At 38.0% G+C, this 21,093-nt stretch overlaps 1 protein-coding gene across 1 annotated transcript; it reads right to left on the reverse strand.

Annotated features, from left to right (window-relative positions):
- Window positions 1-1,431: 1,431 nt before the first annotated feature.
- LOC147890718 (PEBP (phosphatidylethanolamine-binding protein) family protein) lies at window positions 1,432-2,666 on the reverse strand. Its single transcript, XM_087390034.1, has 4 exons — window positions 2,414-2,666; window positions 2,281-2,312; window positions 1,951-2,129; window positions 1,432-1,864 (listed from the first exon to the last, which is right to left on the reverse strand). The coding sequence occupies exons 1-4, from the start codon at window positions 2,629-2,631 to the stop codon at window positions 1,682-1,684; spliced, it is 612 nt and encodes a 203-aa protein (XP_087246160.1). The 5' UTR covers window positions 2,632-2,666; the 3' UTR covers window positions 1,432-1,681.
- Between the last annotated feature and the right edge of the window lie 18,427 nt (window positions 2,667-21,093).

Genomic DNA, 21,093 nt, shown 5'->3' on the forward strand with positions numbered 1-21,093 from the left:
TTAGAAAGAGAGGGATCTCCTTCCCTCCCCTTTCCTTTTCCCACTCCTCCCCACCTCCCTTTTCCACTAATTGATACATCCCATTTCAACATAGAACATGTTTCTTGATATGCTACTTGAAGTTGTTGAAAAAACATATTACAATATTTTTTCCCTCATTAAAAAGAGAGACATCCCCTCCCCTTCCCTTGCCTTTTCCTGATAAATCTCAATTCAGCATAGAACATGTTTGAGAAACATATCTACTATTTTACTATAACAATCTCCTTTTAAAAAGATATTATCTTAAATGTAAGTCATTTGTGGTGCATTGACAATAAACTCCACTAAAATCATTTATATACTATACGACTTGAATATAAATTGTTGAAATCGTAGTGACTTAAATCATTTACATTGAACTCACTCATTCTATTATATCTTGAATATAAATTGTTGAAATCGTAGTGAGTTAAATCATTTACATTGAACTCACTCATTCTATTATATCGCTCAACTGACTTAAGGAGAACCACATTTGAGAAACCCTTTCCTTTTCAATGCAAAATTTCAATTGATTTTTTACTGAAAAGTTGTAGTAACCTATTTAAGTTAAAGCCACAAGAATATCTTCGAAATTTCACTGAATGGGGAGATTTTAGAAATTGAATTATCTTCAAAATTTCACTCAATGGGGTGATTTTAGAAATTTCAATTGCTTAGCCACTCATTCAATAAAAAATATTGTCCCTCATTAAAAAGACAAGAATCCCCTTCCCTCCCCTTGCAGTTTCCCACTCCTCCCCACCTCTCTTTTCCACTAATTTATACATCCCATTTCAACATAGAACAAGTTTCTCGATATGTTACTTGAAGATTATGAAAAAACTATTAAAAGATTTCTTTCCTCCTTAAAAAGAGAGGAATATCCTTCCCTCCCCTTTTCTTTCACCACTAATTCAAACATCCCATCTAAGCATAGGACATGTTCAAAAACGTACGTTAATATTTTACTACAATAATCTTCTTTAAACATTATATTGTTATCTTAAATGTACATTATTTTAGGCTTATTGACAAATGACTTCGCTCAATCATTTAGATACAATATGACTTAAATATAAAAATGTTGAAATCATAGTAGCTTAAATAATTTACATTGAATATAAGATGTTGACATCATAGTAGCTTAAATTATTTACATTGAACTCAATCAATCATTCTATGTTATCGTTGTTGTAAACCACTTCTCATTTCTGAAAACACTTCTACATCATGTATTTTACCTCAGCATTTATCATGTGCTTTGTACAACTAATCAATGGCTGCACATTTCACATTAAGAGCCAGCTATTTCTTGCAACTCATGTAAATGGAGGTGAGCACTAAGGAAAGAGAGGAAGAACTGACTGCACGTTCACAGTAAGAGCTAAACGTTTCCCGCAACCAGGGTCTATAGAAAGATGATTCTTTCCCTCGAGTGGTTTTCCCATGAAAAGACACTCGACACAAAAGCTATTGGGAGAGAGCGAGACGAGATCCTGCACCGTCCAAACAGAAGAGTAGAGCAGCTGCAGAAACGATCAAGACGTATTCGCATTGCAGAACGATCGAAGTGCTGTTGAAATTGAAACATAGTCTTGTCTCGGGGTACAGCCTTCGTCTACGACACACATTGAAACTCTACATAATTTTTTAGGCTTCATCTATGTGCAGGTGCACCTTTAATACCGTCTGGTTGCCCAGGGCTTGCAGGATACGGAGCGCCCTGTGGCATGTAAGAATCATGCCCAGTCTTGAACTTTTCCTTTCCATAATACCCAACCAATTCCGCAACACCTAGAATATGCCCTTCCATAGCTTCAAGGGCCTTGTCTTTGGTGGCCTGCACCCCAACAACTTGCTCAAATTAGCTCCATTATGACACTCCGATTTTCCAAGCAAGCATGCCTTAACTTAGATGACTTGTACCTTGTTCCCTAGCCTTAGCGTTATGTCCAACGCATACAACTTGAATTCGTACCGATGCACACCAACTGGAGAGTTCGGGCCTCTGTAGCCAGGGATTTTCCAATCGTTTACCCCTTCTTGGATAGCCGCATACTCACTTTTCTCATTTGCATTCTTGCTGGTGAAACCAGCCGGAAGACCTGCACGATTATTTGCAGTAACATTTGAGAAAGGGCGAAGCCATATGCACCGTAGTCAAGGTGCAAAATAAGTCTACACGCCAGTAGAGCCACTAGAACTTAACACCCAAGAGAATAGTCCGTCCGTCCTTTCACGGACGTACACATTTACCTTTCAACGTTGGCGGGATGTTGATAAGAACCCTGGGTTCAAAAAAATCAAACGTCACGGGGATAACAGAAGTGAAGAAAAAAGCTGGTTGTAAGAGCTATGTGTACACAATGCAGATGGGTGAGATGAGTACCAGTGCGTCCATGGAACAATTGGGTCAGCTGGATCGGGAGCATCTGGATCCTCCACGATTAAAGCGAGGCTCTCAGTGCCCTCAGGGACTCCATACCACTCCAAAGGAGGCGACTCATCCTTCTGGGCGCCCTGTCCATCCGCGGTGAACTTTCGAGGGATTCGGCCATCTTGGGAGATTGCACTGGAAACCAGTCTAAACTCGTGTGCTTCAGCCATGCCAGGAAAACGAAAGTCTAACAAGTTGCGTATTGCAAAACGATAAGATTTTGGCAATCGCAGCGACTCCCAACGCGAGCCTTTCAAAGCACACCGTCGTCGAGAGAGAAGATCTACATTGCTGCCACGTGTGGCCTCCATGCCACGTATCCGGTCCACGTGCCCAACGTTGCGTGATGATTTTTGGCCCTGCAAGGGGCTTACGGAAAGTGAGGAGTTTTGTGTAGATGTGTATTCTTCGATTTTTGGCCCTGCAAGGGGCTTACGGAAAGTGAGGAGTTTTGTGTAGATGTGTATTCTTTGTTAGAAGTCTTGCTCACTTAGGGCCTTAGCACATGGATGGGGCTAGCATGGGTTTAGGATGGGAATATTTTTGTCATCGTTAGTCCCATCCTACACCAAGTGGTCTAGGATGGATTTAGAATGGGAGTAGCCACTTTTTCTCCCATCCTGGACCATGGCCTCTAGACCCTGGCAGCCAGAATGGGTTCCCCTTTTTTAGGGATTCAAAAACATGGAAGGATGACATGTGTCCTTGTCCCCACAAGGTCCCCCCTCTTAAACACATGAAATGATGCCATGTGTCCTCTTCCTCCTAAACCCATCCCTAGTTCTTTTTTTGTTAGCACATGATGGGATGGGAATAGGATAGAAATATGCATGGGACCACTTGGGACCACCTTTTCCCATTCCCATCCTATTTCTTCCCATGTGCTAAGCCCCTTAGTTAGTGTAGTAGTTACTTGTAATTGTTGTTTATTAACAAGTAGTTCGTATTAACTGTGTTTATTGGTTAGGGTTGTGTTAGTGGGTTTTAAGGGTTAGGTGGGTTCATCGTGAACTCTAACCCTTTCTTTCCACTCTTAACTCACATCTCTATTCTCCTTCTCTTACCATGTTGCCGACCCCCTCTCCTCTCACCTAGCAACCTCATCGCCTCTCCACTTACCTCGCTGTTGTTTACCTTGTTGGCTCACTGTTCCTCATCTCTGGATTCTTTGTGTTTAGCTTAGTATGCCACCTAGTCTGCGCACTTCTACTTCTCTGGTCCTTTGGCGACTGTTTCTGTTGGAAGAATGTTTAATTGGGCGGCTTTGCACTAGATTTCGAGTGGAATCATTGTAGGATATCTGGTTTTCGTCGATACCTAGACTGACCTCCAATTCAATGTCCGCTGACAGGAGTTAGTGATGTCTACTTGAAACAGAACTATTTGAGTGTTTTCACAGGTGTTGCGCTGCCATGCATGGTTAAGTTTATTGTTTTGTTGTTGTGACCATGAAGAAACGATGGTTAAATCGACTATCTTTGCCTTGGCTTGCAGATTTGTGTCGTCTTAGTTATTTCAATTTAAATGTAAGTGGGCATCAAAAACTTACAGCATTGTCTTTTACCATCTAAGCGAGGTATTTGTTGGAATTACCCACTTCTATTTGTGTTTGAATCCACCATTGCATTAAGGATCTATGTAGGTTAGAAGTGTAAGTGGGTAGTTCGGAGCGTGCAAACGGCTAGTAGATTTATGGACCTTACACCATGCAATCCTTCTCTTATTTCGAGATCTCTCTGCCAAGTAATGGCATGTAATTCTCCTATCTGCAAACGTTGATGGCCGAGGAGACTCATTCCTTGGATTCTGCGACGATAGCCTCAATCTAGTCTTCTACATCATTTCCTTGCATCTTCAATCTGAAAGCCCATGCTTCCCTCGTGCATACGTGAGTTTTGAACACATTTTGATTATAGAATGCCTATAAACATCGGGTAGGACTGTGTATCTTTCACATGCAATCTATGTTTCCTATCGCATCGCTTTGTTTTGAAGATAGCGACGTTGACATGGCCGATTCCGAAGGTTTGTCTTGCAATAGCTTTCCTATTTCTGCGTTCGTCTCTTAGTAACTCTTTACAAGCGTCGTCGTAATCATTTGAGAGTAGTTGTACATGCACTTAAGATAGGAGTCGTTTGGTGTATCATCGCCACATATCTTTTTCACTAGATAGATTTAGTAATAGACAAGTCTTATTGCATTTTGTCGACGAGACGATGTCTACATGCAGTTCTAGGTAGGATATTTGAACTTTTAAGCATTGGGATAATGAAATCAAAGTATAAGGTTCATTTTTTATGCATTTGCACGCTGTCAAATCTACACAGCAATGTACTTTCCTTCTCATTTCATTTCTTAAGAAATTGTAGACTATATTCGAAAGTTTCCCATTAATATGGTGTTTCAAGAGTGCTTTTCAGCACTTCCGAACATGTCGTATGACTTATTTCGAGACTTATGTTTGATGAAGTTAGTAGAAAATAGTCCTCTTATAGAAAGCATATCAAATGGGCTCAAAATAAGAAATGTGCCATTCGTTATTTTCAATTAGATAGTCTTTCTTTTAATGATTTTATAGCCAGTGGACAATGTGAACCAGCATAACTGGCATGTTAATGTAGAAAGTCAGTAGACAGTGTAAACTGGCAGTACTGGCATCACTTTTTGTTGTAAAAGTCAGTTGACAAATTAATCTGGCAATACTGGCAGGTTTAAAAATTGATAACAAAATTATATCTTCATTTAATGTTGTTATTTCATATTTCTAAAGCTACTTTTTTTATATAGTCTTATGAAATATTTGTTGATGTGAATGTAATTAGCAAAGAATAAAACTTGTAATTTCATTTATAAGCAAAAACTTTAAGTTTGTGGTTAGTTCAAATGGATAAGAAGAATTTATATAATGATTAAAATTGTTTCTAAAATTGTATACTATTTTCATAGCAGATCAGATTTCAGTTAACGAGAAAGTAACACCTTTGTTGATCAATGACTCCTACCCTATTGCAAGTCATAATACTAGCCCCTCTACTGCATGGTGTCACATCTCTTTTGGTTGCATCCCCTCCTTCTGTGAGATTTTGTAGGTGGAACATCCAGTTTTACTTGTAGACCCCTTGCCACCATAGGTTCTCTAAAAGAAGATAGGAAGCCATTCCCAATATTTTCTTCTAATAATAGACCATTATTTGTTCAAAGATAGATTTTTGTACTAAGAATGGAGTATTTGAAGTCAAAATATTAAATAAGTATGGTACTTATATGTTACAAAATGTCGTGTATTCAAAAGCTCTCAAAGTTGACCTAGTATATAGGAAGGGTCAATTTGGATGCATAACTTTGAATATAGATGAGGTTTACTATGTTGATTTTATCAATACTTTGAATGTTGGGGATTGTGTCTATGTGGTTAACTTTTTAGTCTATGTGAAGAATGTGAGAAATGATGGAGGGACTTCAGATTATACTTGGGGGGGTCACTCATCATATGTAACCCTATCACGTGAGTTCAACAGAAGGATATTTTTAATTCCTAAATTTCTCAAAAATTAATATACATAAGGGAGCATTTAAAATGAAATGTAAAAAAATTTACAGATTTGTATAGAAAAAGGGTACGTTTTATTAAGGAAAAATTTACAGATAAGGGATTTTACAAATAGGCCTCGAACGCAATATAGAGGGTTCATACATAGTGACTCCCTCGAGAGATTATACCTTGACATTTGATCCCTCCACTCACCTCCAAAGAATTTCAAACTTTGTTGTCGAGCCATATTTCCTTCTTGAGCATTCTATCTCTAAGCATAAGGAAACTTGCAAGGACTTGATAAATTAAGGTTAGGGCAATCAATTGCCATTGGTTATCTTGGTTGTTACCATTATCAAGTTGGGGATCTCTTTCAAGCAAAGAGATAACCTTATAATAGGTGATGGGGCATTAACTGATGATCTTATCATGTAAGTGAATTCTCATCATGTTCATTATTCAATTATCTACAATTACACTTATCATGAATTAACTTTACGCTTATACACTTCATAGCTTACTTTTTGGAGCAATAGAAGGTCAATCTATTTGAAGGTTTCAAACTATTTTCAAACGTGAGGTTAAGTGGAATACACAACCTATTGCTCTCAATATGTTGGATGTTACAATTATAGCTCCAATTAAAGATCCTTCTTTGGTAACTAAGTTGTCAAGGGTTTTTCTTACCCATATGTAGCAAACTGGTTATGTCACCCAAAGAAGCATTTGAGAATCTTTCTTTCTTTTATATTCTTTGTTCTACAAAAATATTTTGAAATTGAATGATGAAATAATAAAAGAAAATTAACCTTTTTTGTTACAACAGAATGTTGCATTTATGTTTTGCTTACAAATACATTTGATAGCTATTGTTTTGAGATTTAAATTGAACTTTCTGTACATTATAGGATCTTTGACAGCTCATGGTGTTAATTCCACACGTTATGAGTTTGTTTATGGGGTTTATTAGGAGGGAAAAATATCGAGATAGCTGGACAAGGTGTTCATATGTCTTGTGACAAACACACGATCCTTTCAAAGATTCCCAAAATTAAAGGTGTGATTACTACCATTGATGTGCAAAAATAGAAGTTACCTTGAGAGATGCTATAGTGGATAAAGTTCTTCGGCTACCTTCTCCATTCATTCAACTACTTGAAGAGAATACTCATTATTTGATGTCCCAACTTTTCACTAAGAAGGTGGAAGGATGTTTCTTAACCAACATGTTCAGGATGGTGATTGGGTTTACTCCTTCCAAAAATGATCTTGAGTAAAGCATTATGATTTCATGAGCATTTGCTCCTTTCAACTTTTCAGTGGTCTTAGATGTAAAATTCCCAATAGTATTTTCAATTCTTTGAAACAATGATGTATTTGCTTGTATTGCTCTTTATCATATTACTATAAAAAGCCTTTGAATTTTCACATTACTTTAGCTCATTGTGATTCAATTGATTACTTTGCACTTAATAGTTCAATACATTAGATTTTGAATGCATTTAGCATACTAGCATGAGTTTGTATAGTCTTTTGAAGTGTGAACTTTATGTCAGATGATTCTCTTTAATTTTGAAATGGAACATTTTTTCTTAAATTAAAGATACATATTTATTTGTCTTTCTTTCAACATTGTTTTGTGTAAAAATCTTTGGTTGTCATCATTCTACAATTCAAACTTTCTCAAACATTGGCTAACCATACTTTGTTAAATTGAATCATAGAAACAGATTCCAAATTCATTATGGAAGTTCCCACATCATGTGATGATTTTGACTTGATTTCCCCTTTCTTTAAACTTTACCCATTAAACAAATGCATTTTCAAGTGCTTAAGTCGTTCTTTAAGTTATCATTTAACAAATGATATAATAATTAAAGATGTCACTCAAAGAATGACTAACAAAATTCAAAAGGAAATAAACAATCCAACAATTCCCAAAAATCAAAGGATTGAAAGTACATTATTTCATAACTTATACCCGGGTATCAACAACTTGGAAGATTACTTGCAACTACTTCAAGAAAAGATAATCTTTGTTTCTCCTTTGGACCCCATGCTTTACAAATGTATTGTGGAAATTTTCAACTTCAAAATTGAGATTTATCACAAGACAAATTATCAAAAGTACATGAATCCTTCTAATGCAAAGCTAAATGTACTTCAACTTGTCATTCACTATCCACAAATGTTTGTATTTCCATGCACATTCCAAAGGGAATTTAAACAAAAGAAATTTTGGATAGCTGAATTAGAGTCTTCATTAACAAATATAATTATGGTAGATCCAAAACGTAGTTTAAGAGATATAGGCAATTCTTTTAAGGATATGTACCCTACAACTAACATGTCTTTGCATATGATTATTGCAAAAGTAAGAGATTTAAAAAGACATGTTCTTGAGGCAAATGTGGGATTACAACATAATGAAGGACACAATATTCAACCTGTGTCAAACTCTTTTGCATGTGAAGAAAAGAATGGAAAAACATCAAAGAGAGAAACTATTAAAAGGAAAAGGAACATAGTTGTTGACGAAAATATTAACAAGAATGAATATTGTTCTTTGTTTGGTAACCCATCAAAAAGCATTGTTAAGTATCTAGAAGCAATAAAAGATACTCCATCTTTCCAATGCTTCTCATGTGAAGGAATGCTTTTAAAAAAACAAACTATTCTTTTGAAAAAAGATATCTTCAAGTGGATACAAGAGAATCGACAGAATTAAAAAAAGTGTGTCCCCTCTTAGCATAGCCTTGCCAGCAAGCTATGTTGGTAGAGGTGAAATTTTAGTGGAATCAATGGGTCTCCCTAAAACTGTATTAGTAGCTAAACTCAATGGCTCGCCCTTTGAAAATGTAGTGAACTCAATGGATTTCTCTAAAAAATTTAGTGAACTCAATGATCCCCATAGGCATACCTCGCTAGAGAGCTCTCTCGCACGACGATGGAAAATTTTTCTAACATAAAATTTTGACTCCTCTAAAGTATAGCTCACCGGCGAGCTATGTCCATTGGGGTGGAAAATTACATGTACTCTTGAAAATTTTGATCCTCTTTGGCATAGCTCATCAATGAGTTATGTATATAGGGTGCAATTTCATGGAAGAACTGGAAAATTTCAAAGAGTATAAGTGTGGGGAGTACAATGTGTGAGGAGTTGAAAGGGTTCTTTCCTATTTTGTTTATGGAGTCTCTAATGGTGTAATCAAATTGGTCTTACTTAGAAGATTGAAAATGATCTTTGAATTTGGTAGAGAGATGTTTTGAATATTTTTTATCATTATATTTCATTCAAGCATTAAATTACAAGATTTATTTGGAATGCATCCAAACCCACCACCCACAAGAAATTACGCTCGAGCTATCCCATGGAACCTCTATGAAAACACCAATGAGAGACTGTTGTTATGTAGAGAGCATGGCTAGGCACATGCAGGCTCATGGTGGTCAACATGGCATGAAGTCAAAAGCTAAGAAGAGAAGAAATCTTTGTATCTATGTGGATGATATTTCTTTGGAGGAATAAATGGCATTGTTTCTTGTCATTTTATGCCTTTTTTATAGAGACATGCTTTTTTTGAATCAGAGCTGTTGCATCTATGTGGATGACATTGCTTTGGAGAAGTAGCCATATCTACTTTATGGATATGTGGATGACATTGCTTTGGAGAAGTAGCCATATCTACTTTAGGGGACGAGCATTTTCTGAGCGAAATCTTCCGAGCGTCCGAGCGAAGGAAAAAAAAAGCTTCCAACTATGCATAAATATGGCAAAAATCGATCAGAAGAAAACATAGTTTCACTTAGAAATATGCAAAGTATTATAGCAATGCCTATTTTATACAAAAATCTTTAGATGAATCTGTAGGAATGGTGAGAGCATAATGGGATGGCTTTTGAAGAAACCCACATGTAGAGTAGACTTCTCTATGAAAATTCCCTTATGATCCTTCTTACAACTTTTACTTAATAGGGGGTGACATTGAAAACCCTCTCTCAACCTATCTTCATGAAAGAGTTTCTTCAAAGAAAACTCATTGAAGCAAGCCATCCAGGTAGTTTCGCCAGCGAAACCCCTTTGAAGCAAGTCTCCCAAGGTAGTTTCGCTGGCGAAACTACCTTGGACAGCACTTTTAAAAGTGACATAACTTTCATATCCAATGTCCAAATATAGTCATTCAACCACTCAAATTGATTGGAACACCCCATTTGAGCACATCTATGGAGTTATAATTTGGAAAATCTTTCATATATAGTATTAAATATTACATGTATTTTATGAGAGTGATATATAAGCCCAAGTTAATACTTATTTATAGTAATTTAAACTTCTTTAGAAACATGTCCATAAATATGCTATAAAAACACTAAAAAGATATTGCCATATGATATAAATGTGTTAATAAGTAATTATATATGCATAGTATTATTACATTGAGAGTGATTATGAGGAATGTTTCTTAAAGGAATCAACACTTTTTTAAGGTAATAACAGGGGTACAAAGGGATGTCTCTAAATAAGAAAATTATGTTGTGTAAAAATGAATGAGTGACTAGTCTGTATATTTTTATGATAAAGGGATCTAGTTCTAGTGAAAATAAAAGTGTAAAAACCATGTTTCCTAAAGAAAAACATTTTTAAAAATCTCTTGAAAAACACGCTCGGATAAACTTGCTCATAGGTTTTTGCTCGTAAAATTGACGCATCCTCTACTTTATGGATATGTGGGTGATATTGCTTTGGAGAAGTAGCCATATCTACTTTATGGATATGTGGATGACATTGCTTTGCATTAGATTTGTTGCATCATGTGGATGTCATTGCTCTAAAGAAGTAGCCGTGTCTATGTTTCCTTTCAATTTATGTCTTTGTTGTAGGGGCATGTTATTTTGGAATCAATTTTCAGAGTGCATCGCACTCATTTATGGGATTTCATTAATCAAAATCACATGAGCAAGTCACCCCATAGGGTGCCTAAGTTTGGGTTTATGTTTTCACTTATGCTAATTTTAGGTGACCTTATAGCATTATATTGTTGTGTTACGGTCATCGGGATGCTAATAATGGGATGCTTGGGAGAAACATTCTACTCTTAGCTATTCATTTGAAATGGATTTTTTGCAATTTGGTGAGATGATTGCATTGGAAGTAGATATTTGTTTTGGGAATGCATGGTAAACATAACTAGCCACTAGCTATGTTGTTTGTGGTTATCTTTAATTGAAAAACTCGCAAAACTCACAAAAAATAAACTCGCAAAATGTCAGAACCTTCAGCCTTCCTCATTTTATGAACAAGCTTATTTTGGGTAAAAGGACCAATGTTATGGCTACCCTTAACAAGAGGCCCCATCCAAGGGCATTGAAGCAATTGCCCAAATGTAGTGGCTTACGATAAAGGAAAATTTATTGTTGAAGAATAGTACAACAGAAAGTGCCATACTCTTTTGAAGAATAAGGGCTAGTAATTCAACTACAAAATCAATAAGATTGTATAGTTTATGAAATCATGGAAGGGTCACCAATGTTTTTCCCACATAGTAAAAATGTCTTATTATAGAATTGATTTAAATCATGTGATGTCCACTTCACACTTTTTAATGTATCTTTGCAACTGGACTATTCAATGTATAGTTATTCTATAAGAGACATATGAAAGGCAATGCTTTGCATACCATAATAATCATCACAATGTAATATTGAGGTTTCTTAATGAAAATTATGTTGTAAATGTTCATTTTTCAAAAAACATTGGATAGACAATAAGCTAAACTATTATTAGAAAGACAAAATTGACAAGAAATTGACTAGAATTGAGTTGAGGTGATGGGTCACATACATATTGTTGTCGGTTTAACAGTGTCTTTGTGTGTAAGAGTCATGGGTGGGCTAGTGAAGCCTTCTTTTTGTCTCATCATTCTTGTAACAACATTCTTAATGTTCTTATAGAGCATTCTCAGCATTCTTGTAGGAGCGTTCATGTAACGATTCTCTTGCATTCTTGCATAAGAACGTTCTTGTAAGAATATTATTGCATATAACAACATTCTGAAGATCCTTATGACAACATTCTCAGCATTCTTGTAAACAACATTCTCATTGTTCTTGTAACAATATTCTTGCATAACAACATTCTTGCATGCTTGTATAACAACCTTGCAGTCTTGTAAGAGTAGTCTTGTAAAACAGCATTCTTGCATTCTTCTATAAAAACATTCTGATAACAACATTAGCTAGGCATCCAACATATATGTGTACGGATTTGGGAGGGACTTAAAATGGGTGTTTTAAACTGGTGAATTAAAACATTTTAAACGTTTTTTGGCCCTCCCTTGAGAGATTTAAATAGGCCCCACCATGTTTTTTTACAAAGATCGGCTGCAACCCGTTATAGTGCAGTATAACCACTTACCGTGCAGTACAAAGGTAGGCATATCGCTTGGTATTTATCGATATACTGAGTAGTGATACATATACCGCATGGTCTATTTTAACTACCACGTGGGTTTTTGGTACATATCAAGCGGTACTATGAACATATTGCGTAGTACAATTTCTTATATAAAGTGTGCGCCCACCTCGTACTATTTGCATTCCCGAGAATTTGGCTCTGCTTGGAGTCTTGAAGAAACAAAGAAGGACAAGAAAAAAGGGATAAAGAAAGCTTCCAAACAAATTTGTGAGTTTTTATATCCTTTTAAAAATGTCCAGTGTCAGTGGTGGGCTCGCTTAAGCTAGCTCATATCTACCCACACTAAGATTCAAAATGGATAAATGCAAAGCTCTTAGTTTATGGTTTATCGTTTGTGATTTGAAAGGATTATTTTTGTAAAGAATGTTTTTTTTTAAATATATTTGAAGTTATTTTCACGAAAAAAAGAAAGAAAGTTGTTTTTGTAGACATTAGCTTTTAAAATCTGGTGAAATCTTACGGTTTTTGGTATTTACAAATGTATAAAGAAATTGATTGTGATGTGCTATTTCAAATGAAAATTTTTTGTGTTTGCATGGAGTGTCGCAACTCTGTTGCAAATAAAAAACTTCCCAAATATTTCACACCTACCCAAATTAAAGTTAATAAATAGATACTAAAAGTGTCTATTTTGAATGACATTGAAGAAAGACTTGTGTCCCCATGTATAGCATTCATGCAAATAAGGGAACTATATTTTGATGGTCCATTAGGAGTAAAAGGTAGTATAGTAAATGTGATGGTGGACACTACAAAAATACAAAACATATTGCCGTGCTTCATGGATGAGGAGGAAAACATGTTAATTGGAATTAAAAAGAAAATGGAATACAAGTCATCATATATCATTGGACATGTCCGACCAAATGTTTTAATGGGTGCAATGTACAAATTAATTGATACTTCATTATACAAAAACAACAATGTTGTATTGAATAGTGAATGGTACAATCACTTGAACATGTTGAAACAACCAAAAGATTATGAAGATCAAAGGGAGTAAGAAAGACAAAATGCTATGGAAAATGACATAGAAACAGACACTTTAATTCGCAATGACATAGAAATAGACACTTTAATTCACAATGAGATTCAGATTCTACAGTCTTAATATAGGCACAAAGAGGATATTGATTCTAATTCCGACTACAATTCTGACTCAAATTCTAAATATGGTGGTAAAATTTGCAATGATCATTCAGTTAATTCTGTCCATAATCAGCAAATTACTCTTTCAAAACATACCCAAGTGGACATCCATTCCAAATGGTCAGACAACAATCTAATGACAGTCCACTGCCAATAGTAAGATGCAACAATCGGATAGCAATTTGAAATAGTCAGACAACGATTTCATATAGTCAAATGATAATTCTGACCAGTCTGAAAGTTCAAGTATGCATGAATATCTAATTCCTATAAGTTCTCGGTTTCTTCATCGACAAATGGATAAAGAAGAACTTAGATCAACAAATGATGATAAAGATGATTGTTATCCAATCAAAGGTGATCAAAATTAAGAAGAGTCATATGATGAGTGTGCATGCTATGCCTTTGCACCATCTTTTGCCATTGATGTGATGTGGAAGCAAGAGAAGATCAATCTGCATGCAATCTTTGAGGAGCCTAACTATATAAGCCCTTACAACAAAAAAGGTTTAGGGTACATTTCTGATCCGATTCAAACCAATCATGGCAAACTTGAATGAATCAAAATATTGAAGTTCTGAGATATATCAGCCACATACTGACAAGATTTCCAATCTCCTCTTTGCATTATCAAGCAAAGTGCAATAATCCAAAAGTTCATCCAATAGCTTGCAGACCTTCCAATCAAAATTTGTTTCACATAAAACCCAAAAGATTTCATAGAGCTTGTCCTCCAAAAGTGGACAATATTTCCTCTAGTGACCATGTTGCTTGCAAGTTGCAATGCTTACACAAATGCTAGTAACAATCCTTTTCCTTATGACCAGAATTTGGAGACAACAAACAATGCATCCTCCTACACTTTTTTTGCTTTGACTTTGCCATGATGATAAAAAAATAGTGAAGCTTTTTGCAATAAATCAAAAAATAAAGAGATAAAGTTACCTCCAAATCATGCTTTAGAATGCTTGGGCTTTAGAATTTGACATTCAAAACTGTGTCGGACTATTTTTGAACAATTGAACACAAGTCGGAGCTCAATCCAACAAGCAAATCCCTTCCATTTTTGAATCTAAAAACATATACTGAAAGCTGATACAATATAGAATTATGTTGTCAAGTCGGATTTCAAAGAATAGATCAGAAATGAGAGAACAATGGTCAGACTTCTATCAGATTGTAGCAAGTGGCTTCTATCAGACTTAATAGCTTGAATCTATGTTTTCCCCAAATCTCATGCCAAGTGAGAAAGACGAATTCCTAGAAATGTTCAAAGATTGCCCTAACCTCTTCGCAACTAGCTATTGCCACCTTCGCCAAGTGACTACCATAGAGCACAAGATAGAACTGAAGCCTGATGCGAAGCCTGTGGCTCAAAAGTATCAAAGATTAGGACACCTATAGATTGATGCTTTGCACTTAGAGTTGTAGAAACTTGTAGAAGCTGGGTTTATTGTTCTGGTTCACAATAGTGAATGGGTTTCACCAGTGGTAGTCACCCCAAAGAAAAACAACAAGTGGCGGAGCTGCATTGACTAGAAGAAACTCAATGCGGCCACCAAGAGGGACCATCATCCCCTTCCCTTTCAAGACCTCATTCTTGAGAAGGTAAGTGGTCATGAGATGTATACTTTCTGTGATGGTTACTTTGGGTTTTATCAAATCAGAATTGCTGAGGAGGATATGCTTAAAACCACATTTGCCACACCTTGGGGGACGTTTGCATTCAAAGTAATGCCATTTGGCCTCACTAATGCTCCTGCTACATTTCAAAAATTTATGCAGATGGTGTTTGCTCCATATTTGGGGGTCTTCTTGGAGGTGTTTTAGATGATTTTTGTATATTCTCGGCACGTAAGGAGCACATCATGAAGGTTAGGTTGGCCTTTCAAAGGGTCAATGATGCGAATGGTAGCCTCAACCTTGCACCGTTGGAGCCACTCAAGGGAGGTTACTGGGACATATTGTCTCATTCGAGGGCGTCAAGCCTGACCTCGAGAAGGTAGAAGCTATCCTCAAGCTCTCCCTACCAACAAGCAAACATTAGCTATACTCATTTGTCAATCTAGCAAGATACCATCACCGCTTCATTGATCAATATGCTGCTTTGACGCGACCCATGACTATGCTATTGAAAGATGGAGTTGATTTCTCTTAGGATGAGGATTGTGATCATGGGTTTGTACAAATCAAGAGTGCTCTGGCTTCAAAACCCATTTTATGCAATCCTGATTGGTCAAAGACTTTCTATATCAATCCTGGGTTTGGTGAGCATACTCTGGTAGGTATTCTTCTCCAGCAAGGGGAGGATCGATTCATGTATCCCATTCGATTTGCTTCTCGACAATTGCTCAAAACTGAACGATGCTACTCTGAGGCTAACAAGCATGCTTTGTCTTTGGTATTCTGCATTGAGAAATTCAAGCATTATGTGGCTGGAAAGTCCATCATAATCTGCAACAATGGTCTTGCAAAGTAGGTTCTTCAATCACCAAATCCCATGGGCCGGTTGGCCAAATGGTTGGCAGTTTTACAAGAATATGATTTTTCCTTCAAAATTATAAAAGGGGGTTGTTCCAACTTGAAGAATTCTTTGATTGATTTAGAGGAGTGTCTCAAGAGTGCCTCAATGTAACCCTTGTAGCAGCCATAGAAGTTGGGGATCCATGGTATGGTGGTATCTATAGATTTCTGACCGCTTTCTCCTTTCCTCCAGAAAGTACTAGCTATGAGAGAAAGAAGATCCGCAGAGATAGTAGGCACTACACTCTCTTTGATGGGGTATTATACTGTCAAGGCCTGGATGGGGTACTAAGATGGGCCATTGATGTAGATGAAATACCAAATTATTGAAGCATTATCATGATGGATTTTGTGGAGGCCATTATGCCGGTGACTATACAGCTAAGAAGATTTTACACGCTCGGTACTACTAGCCGACCTTGTTCAAGGATGTCACTATGTATTGCAAAACTTGTGAACCATGCCAATTCTTTGGTAGAAAGGATTTATGTCCTGGGCAACATCACCCAGTGATGTCCATCCATCCATTTCAAAAGTGGGGGATAGATTTTATTGGGCCTCTGCCCATGACTACCCACAAAAAGAAGTATCTTCTAGTAGCCACTCAATATGTCACTAAGTGGGCCGAAGCTATCGCCCTCCCCATTGCAAATGGTAAGGCAGTTTCAAATTTCATATTTGAACGTATCTGCACAAGGTTTGGGACACCCATGGAAATAGTATCTGACTCCAGCATCCATGGGACAAATGGAGTGGACCAACAGCCTCCTTTGTAAAACCATGGGGAAAATGGCCATGCGGAACAGGAGCCAGTGGGATCAGAAGGTCACTAAAGCCATGTGGGCTTACAACATCACCCATAAAACATCTACAGGTCACACTCCTTTTGAGTTGGTGTACGGTACTAAGGTAGTTTTACCGCTAGAGATAGAAATTCTGGCCTTGAGATTAGCACAAGAATAGAGGATGATAGAAGATGAACATGTAGAGGCTAGGTTGGTAAAACTTGAGAAGCTAGATGAAACCCGATGCCTTGCACTCCATCAAACAGAGATCCAAAAGAACCGACAAAGGGCCTGCATGGATGCTAAGATTCACAAGGGATGGGAAAGACACTTTGCTGAGGGGGATGTTGTGCTATGCTTTGATAATAGATTGGACCACTAGATGGATAAAAAGCTCCTTCCACTGTGGACCGGTCCATACAAAGTCATCAAGGAACATAGCTATGGGTCTGTACAAGTACAGGAGCTGCATGAGCCATATGGCAAGAAGGTGATCAAGAAGCATTACCTTAAGCCCTTCTTTGTGCGTGATGGTCCCAGGCATGGAAATGTTGTGCATTCCTTGCCTTGGGGGGGAACTATTATGGATAAATTTAACCAAGGTAAAAGGCATAAATATATGTGTGTGCTTGTATGTGTGGCAATAGTATAATAAAATATGGTGTGCGTAGGGCCCAGGGTTGAGGTGGCAGGGCATGACCATGTGCCACCCTTCCACGTAAGACGACCCATAAGGTGTGTTGTACATAATCCATGGTAGTTATATTATAAAATGTTAAGGTGGCATGGTTCCTCCATGTGCCACCCCTCCACCTAGGCGATCCCATGCCTGCATTTAGTGAGACATGGACCAAGGACCATGGGAGAAGTAATATAAAATAGGTGGAGATGGATATTGTATTGGATTATTCCCTCCATCTAGGATAGGCCCATGTGGGGGGGGGTGTAGATAGTCCAAGAATGCAAGTTAAATAATGGGGAAAGTAGGATGAGGTGGCAAGATTCCTTGTGCCAACCCTCCACTTGTCCTCCTAGATGATTGAACATATTATAAAATTGGGAAGAGACCAAGGGAGTATCTTAGAATTGGGATATGGGGGTTGATATATGTGGAAAAATGAGGCCAAGTGTTGTCGCACACAATTGAGAGTGCGTAACTGCCTAGCCCACATGTGAGACTTTTCCACACACACCATGCATGTGGGAGGATGCATTTATTGGGAGAGACCCTCTCTCTTGGCTATAAAATGAGGGGGCTATTCCTTGATGGGACACGCTCATTCTTGTAAAGCCACCTAGCTAGTACTTTGATTTCCCCCCCCCCCCATCCTTCCTTTCAAATAAAGCATGACTCTCTTCCCTTGATGTCTCCATCTCTACATTCCTTGTCCCATTATGTACATGCTCCTCTTTCCCCTCTCCCTCTCCTCTTGTGCCATAGTCTCCCTCTTCATACCCACCCCTCTTAATCCCTTTTCCCCACCCATGTTAATGCTTCTCCCCTCACGTTCCCTTTTTCTCTATGGTCCTCGAGCATCGCCATGCCTCTCATCTAGCATCATGCCTCGAATTCTTTTCTAGTTAATAACACACACAAGAAATACATTAAAAAAACAAAAAAAAATTGACTATACCAAGAAATACACAAAAAAATATTCCCCCGAGAGGCCTCTCAAGGGATTTTTTTTGTTTTGCTTTTTTTGGATGCATCCCCCATCACTTACACACACACCCATCACACACACAAGAAACAAACACACCCATTACACCCTCAGGAGCTTTTTTTTATTTTTGTTTTTTGGGGGGATGCATCTCCCATCACATACTAGTGTCTAATCACACTCTACCATGATGACTAATTACATACTAGTGACTAATAACATTCTACCATGATTATTTGCCATCAACAATCAATTACATTATGTACATACATGAGATATGGATGTAAATAATACACTGCAAGATTCCACTTGAAAATGAAAGCTCAAAGTTGAAAATCTAGAAGAAAAATAGTTTCCAAAGGATTTTATTACGAAAAATATTTACAACCATCTTTGCACAAAATTGCTTTTGACAACCAAAATTGGTGTCCATAGTGAATACAACAAAAAATCTGATCTTTGGCCTAAGTTGTGGGTCTTCTCTGATCCGCCTTGCCAGCTGCATGTCTTTTGCCATGATCGTAACCCTCTTGGCATGGATTGCACACAAGTTTGTGTCCTCAAGAAGAGTTATGATTGCCACTTCTGCTACTTCTTGTATGGCGGCCAGTGTGATTAATTGAAAACGATAGTTGTCCCTGTAGGACTGCATAATCTCTTTCACCAATCGAGCAAATGGACCTCTTGGGATAAGAAGGTTCATGCCACTTTGATACTTTCTTATCTCTTGAAGTGCCTTCCTTCTAGGCTTTTTGCAGTGTCCTCGAGGGACTCCACCTCCTCCTCTGCCTCCACCTCCACCTCCACCTCACCTACTATGAGCTGTGCCTTTTTCTTTTGCTGTGTGATGCAATTCTGGCAAAGATTTTCCACCCTGTCTAGAATATGGAGAATCTGTAGCACTGTGCCATGTGGGTCGTCGTTGTTGGCTCTCCATTTGTGCTCTTTTTTGTTGAGCCAATTGAATTTGCATTTGCCTAGCATCTTCTTGTCCTCTGTCCCCATTCTTCCAATCTGCATCTTTTGCGCTCCTGTTCTTCTGGTCTGCTTTCTGGCTCTTAATGTGCCTCGTGCTGACTCTGAAGATTAGATTGCTCCCCATGATCTTCTTTGTCATCATCTGTTTTCTCATTAGTTTCTGTCCTCTCCTCCTCCTCCTCCTCCTCCTCCTCACTCCTCTTTCTTCTCTCTTCATGTTAGATATGCTCAATGCCCCACCCTCCTGGTAACCACCAGTGGTCCAAGGTGCTCAAGTTGTAAGGCCCCCATATGAGGAGAAGCAATGTGTGAGCTCAAGACACTGGATGGATCCTAACTTAGATGTCAGATGAGATCTATCAATGAGACCATTGGTGGTAGAAAGGTGATTGTGTGGGAGCCCCTTATTCTTGCTAGGGCCTGGGGACTAGCTAGCCCCTAGTTGGGGGGTCCCAAGGGGGCCAGCGGCCCTCCTGGTGGGGGTTCGGGAGCGAGAGTCCCCGAGGTGATGGTAGAGGGAATATTCCCTGAATATTTCATGGACAACTAGTAGGTTCCACCGACTAGGTTGATTGGTCAGCTTCACTGACTAGGTTGACTAGTCGGTTCCATCGACTACGTTGATCTGACTACCGCCCTCATAGCTATAAAGAGGCGACCTCCCCAGTCCATTGTACCAGATCAGATCTTCTAGCTAGTAGCTCTTCACCTAATATTTGTCTAGATTGCCATCTAAGCTCCACTGTGGGAGCACACGGGTTGACAAAGCCATCATCTGTACTACATCAGTATAGAAGGAAAATTTTGTTCATCTCCAGTCTGTTGTATACTCCCTATTCTTTGTTTAGTTTCTATTCTGATGCGCCATGTAATTTAACATGGTATCAGAGCCCAGGTGGCTCTAAGGATTGAAGAATAGAAGAGAGGTGAGGGCTTCAATAGCATACGGAGTGATGGCAACAAGAAATGGCTCAAGTTCAACAACTGCTGTTGCACCACTAATCTAGGCGTTGAGGATTCGCCCACCAGCCTTCATTGAAGGCAAGCTAGATGGTACGAACTACACTTTGTAGAAGTTTAAAATTATTGCTATTTTAAATTCACATGAGCTTCTGGAGATAGTACTGGGGACTGACCTAAAACCACAAGGAACCATCGACCTAGCAAATTTGAGGAGTATGATACCTCCTAATGTTGACCTTCTACGAGCTTGGAAATGCAGGAATGCAGATGCTCTGTGTGCCCTAGTTCCAAGTACTACTGATAGTGTTTTGACCTTGATTCTCAGCATACATCTAAGGCAACTATGGCCTAGAACATATTGAAGAGTCAGTATGAGATGCAAAATCAGATAAGGATCTAGAACCTAGAGAATCAGCTTGTAGCATCTAAGAAGTTTAATGAAGGAGAGACAACGGAGGCATTCATAACCTGAATCAAAAATTTGTGTGACCAGATGGCTGGTGCTGGGATACAAAAGACCAGCAAAGAGCTAGCTCGACGGTGTCTCCGGATATGTCCAACCAAG

The sequence above is a fragment of the Dipteris shenzhenensis genome, chromosome 18 (genome assembly GCF_047967505.1).
Source record: "Dipteris shenzhenensis isolate YYH24624 ecotype China chromosome 18, Dip_SZ_1.0, whole genome shotgun sequence".
In the NCBI taxonomy this organism is placed as follows: Eukaryota; Viridiplantae; Streptophyta; class Polypodiopsida; order Gleicheniales; family Dipteridaceae; genus Dipteris; species Dipteris shenzhenensis.

What these genes read in the sequence shown, in the direction of transcription:
- LOC147890718 (XM_087390034.1), bottom strand. Translation starts at nt 2,631, where the DNA reads ATGGCTGAAGCACACGAGTTTAGACTGGTTTCCAGTGCAATCTCCCAA. An exon ending in ATTGTTCCATGGACGCACTG is followed by an intron (nt 2,313 to 2,413) that starts GTACTCATCTCA and finishes TTTTGAACCCAG; the next exon opens with GGTTCTTATCAACATCCCGC. An exon ending in CATCCCGCCAACGTTGAAAG is followed by an intron (nt 2,130 to 2,280) that starts GTAAATGTGTAC and finishes ATAATCGTGCAG; the next exon opens with GTCTTCCGGCTGGTTTCACC.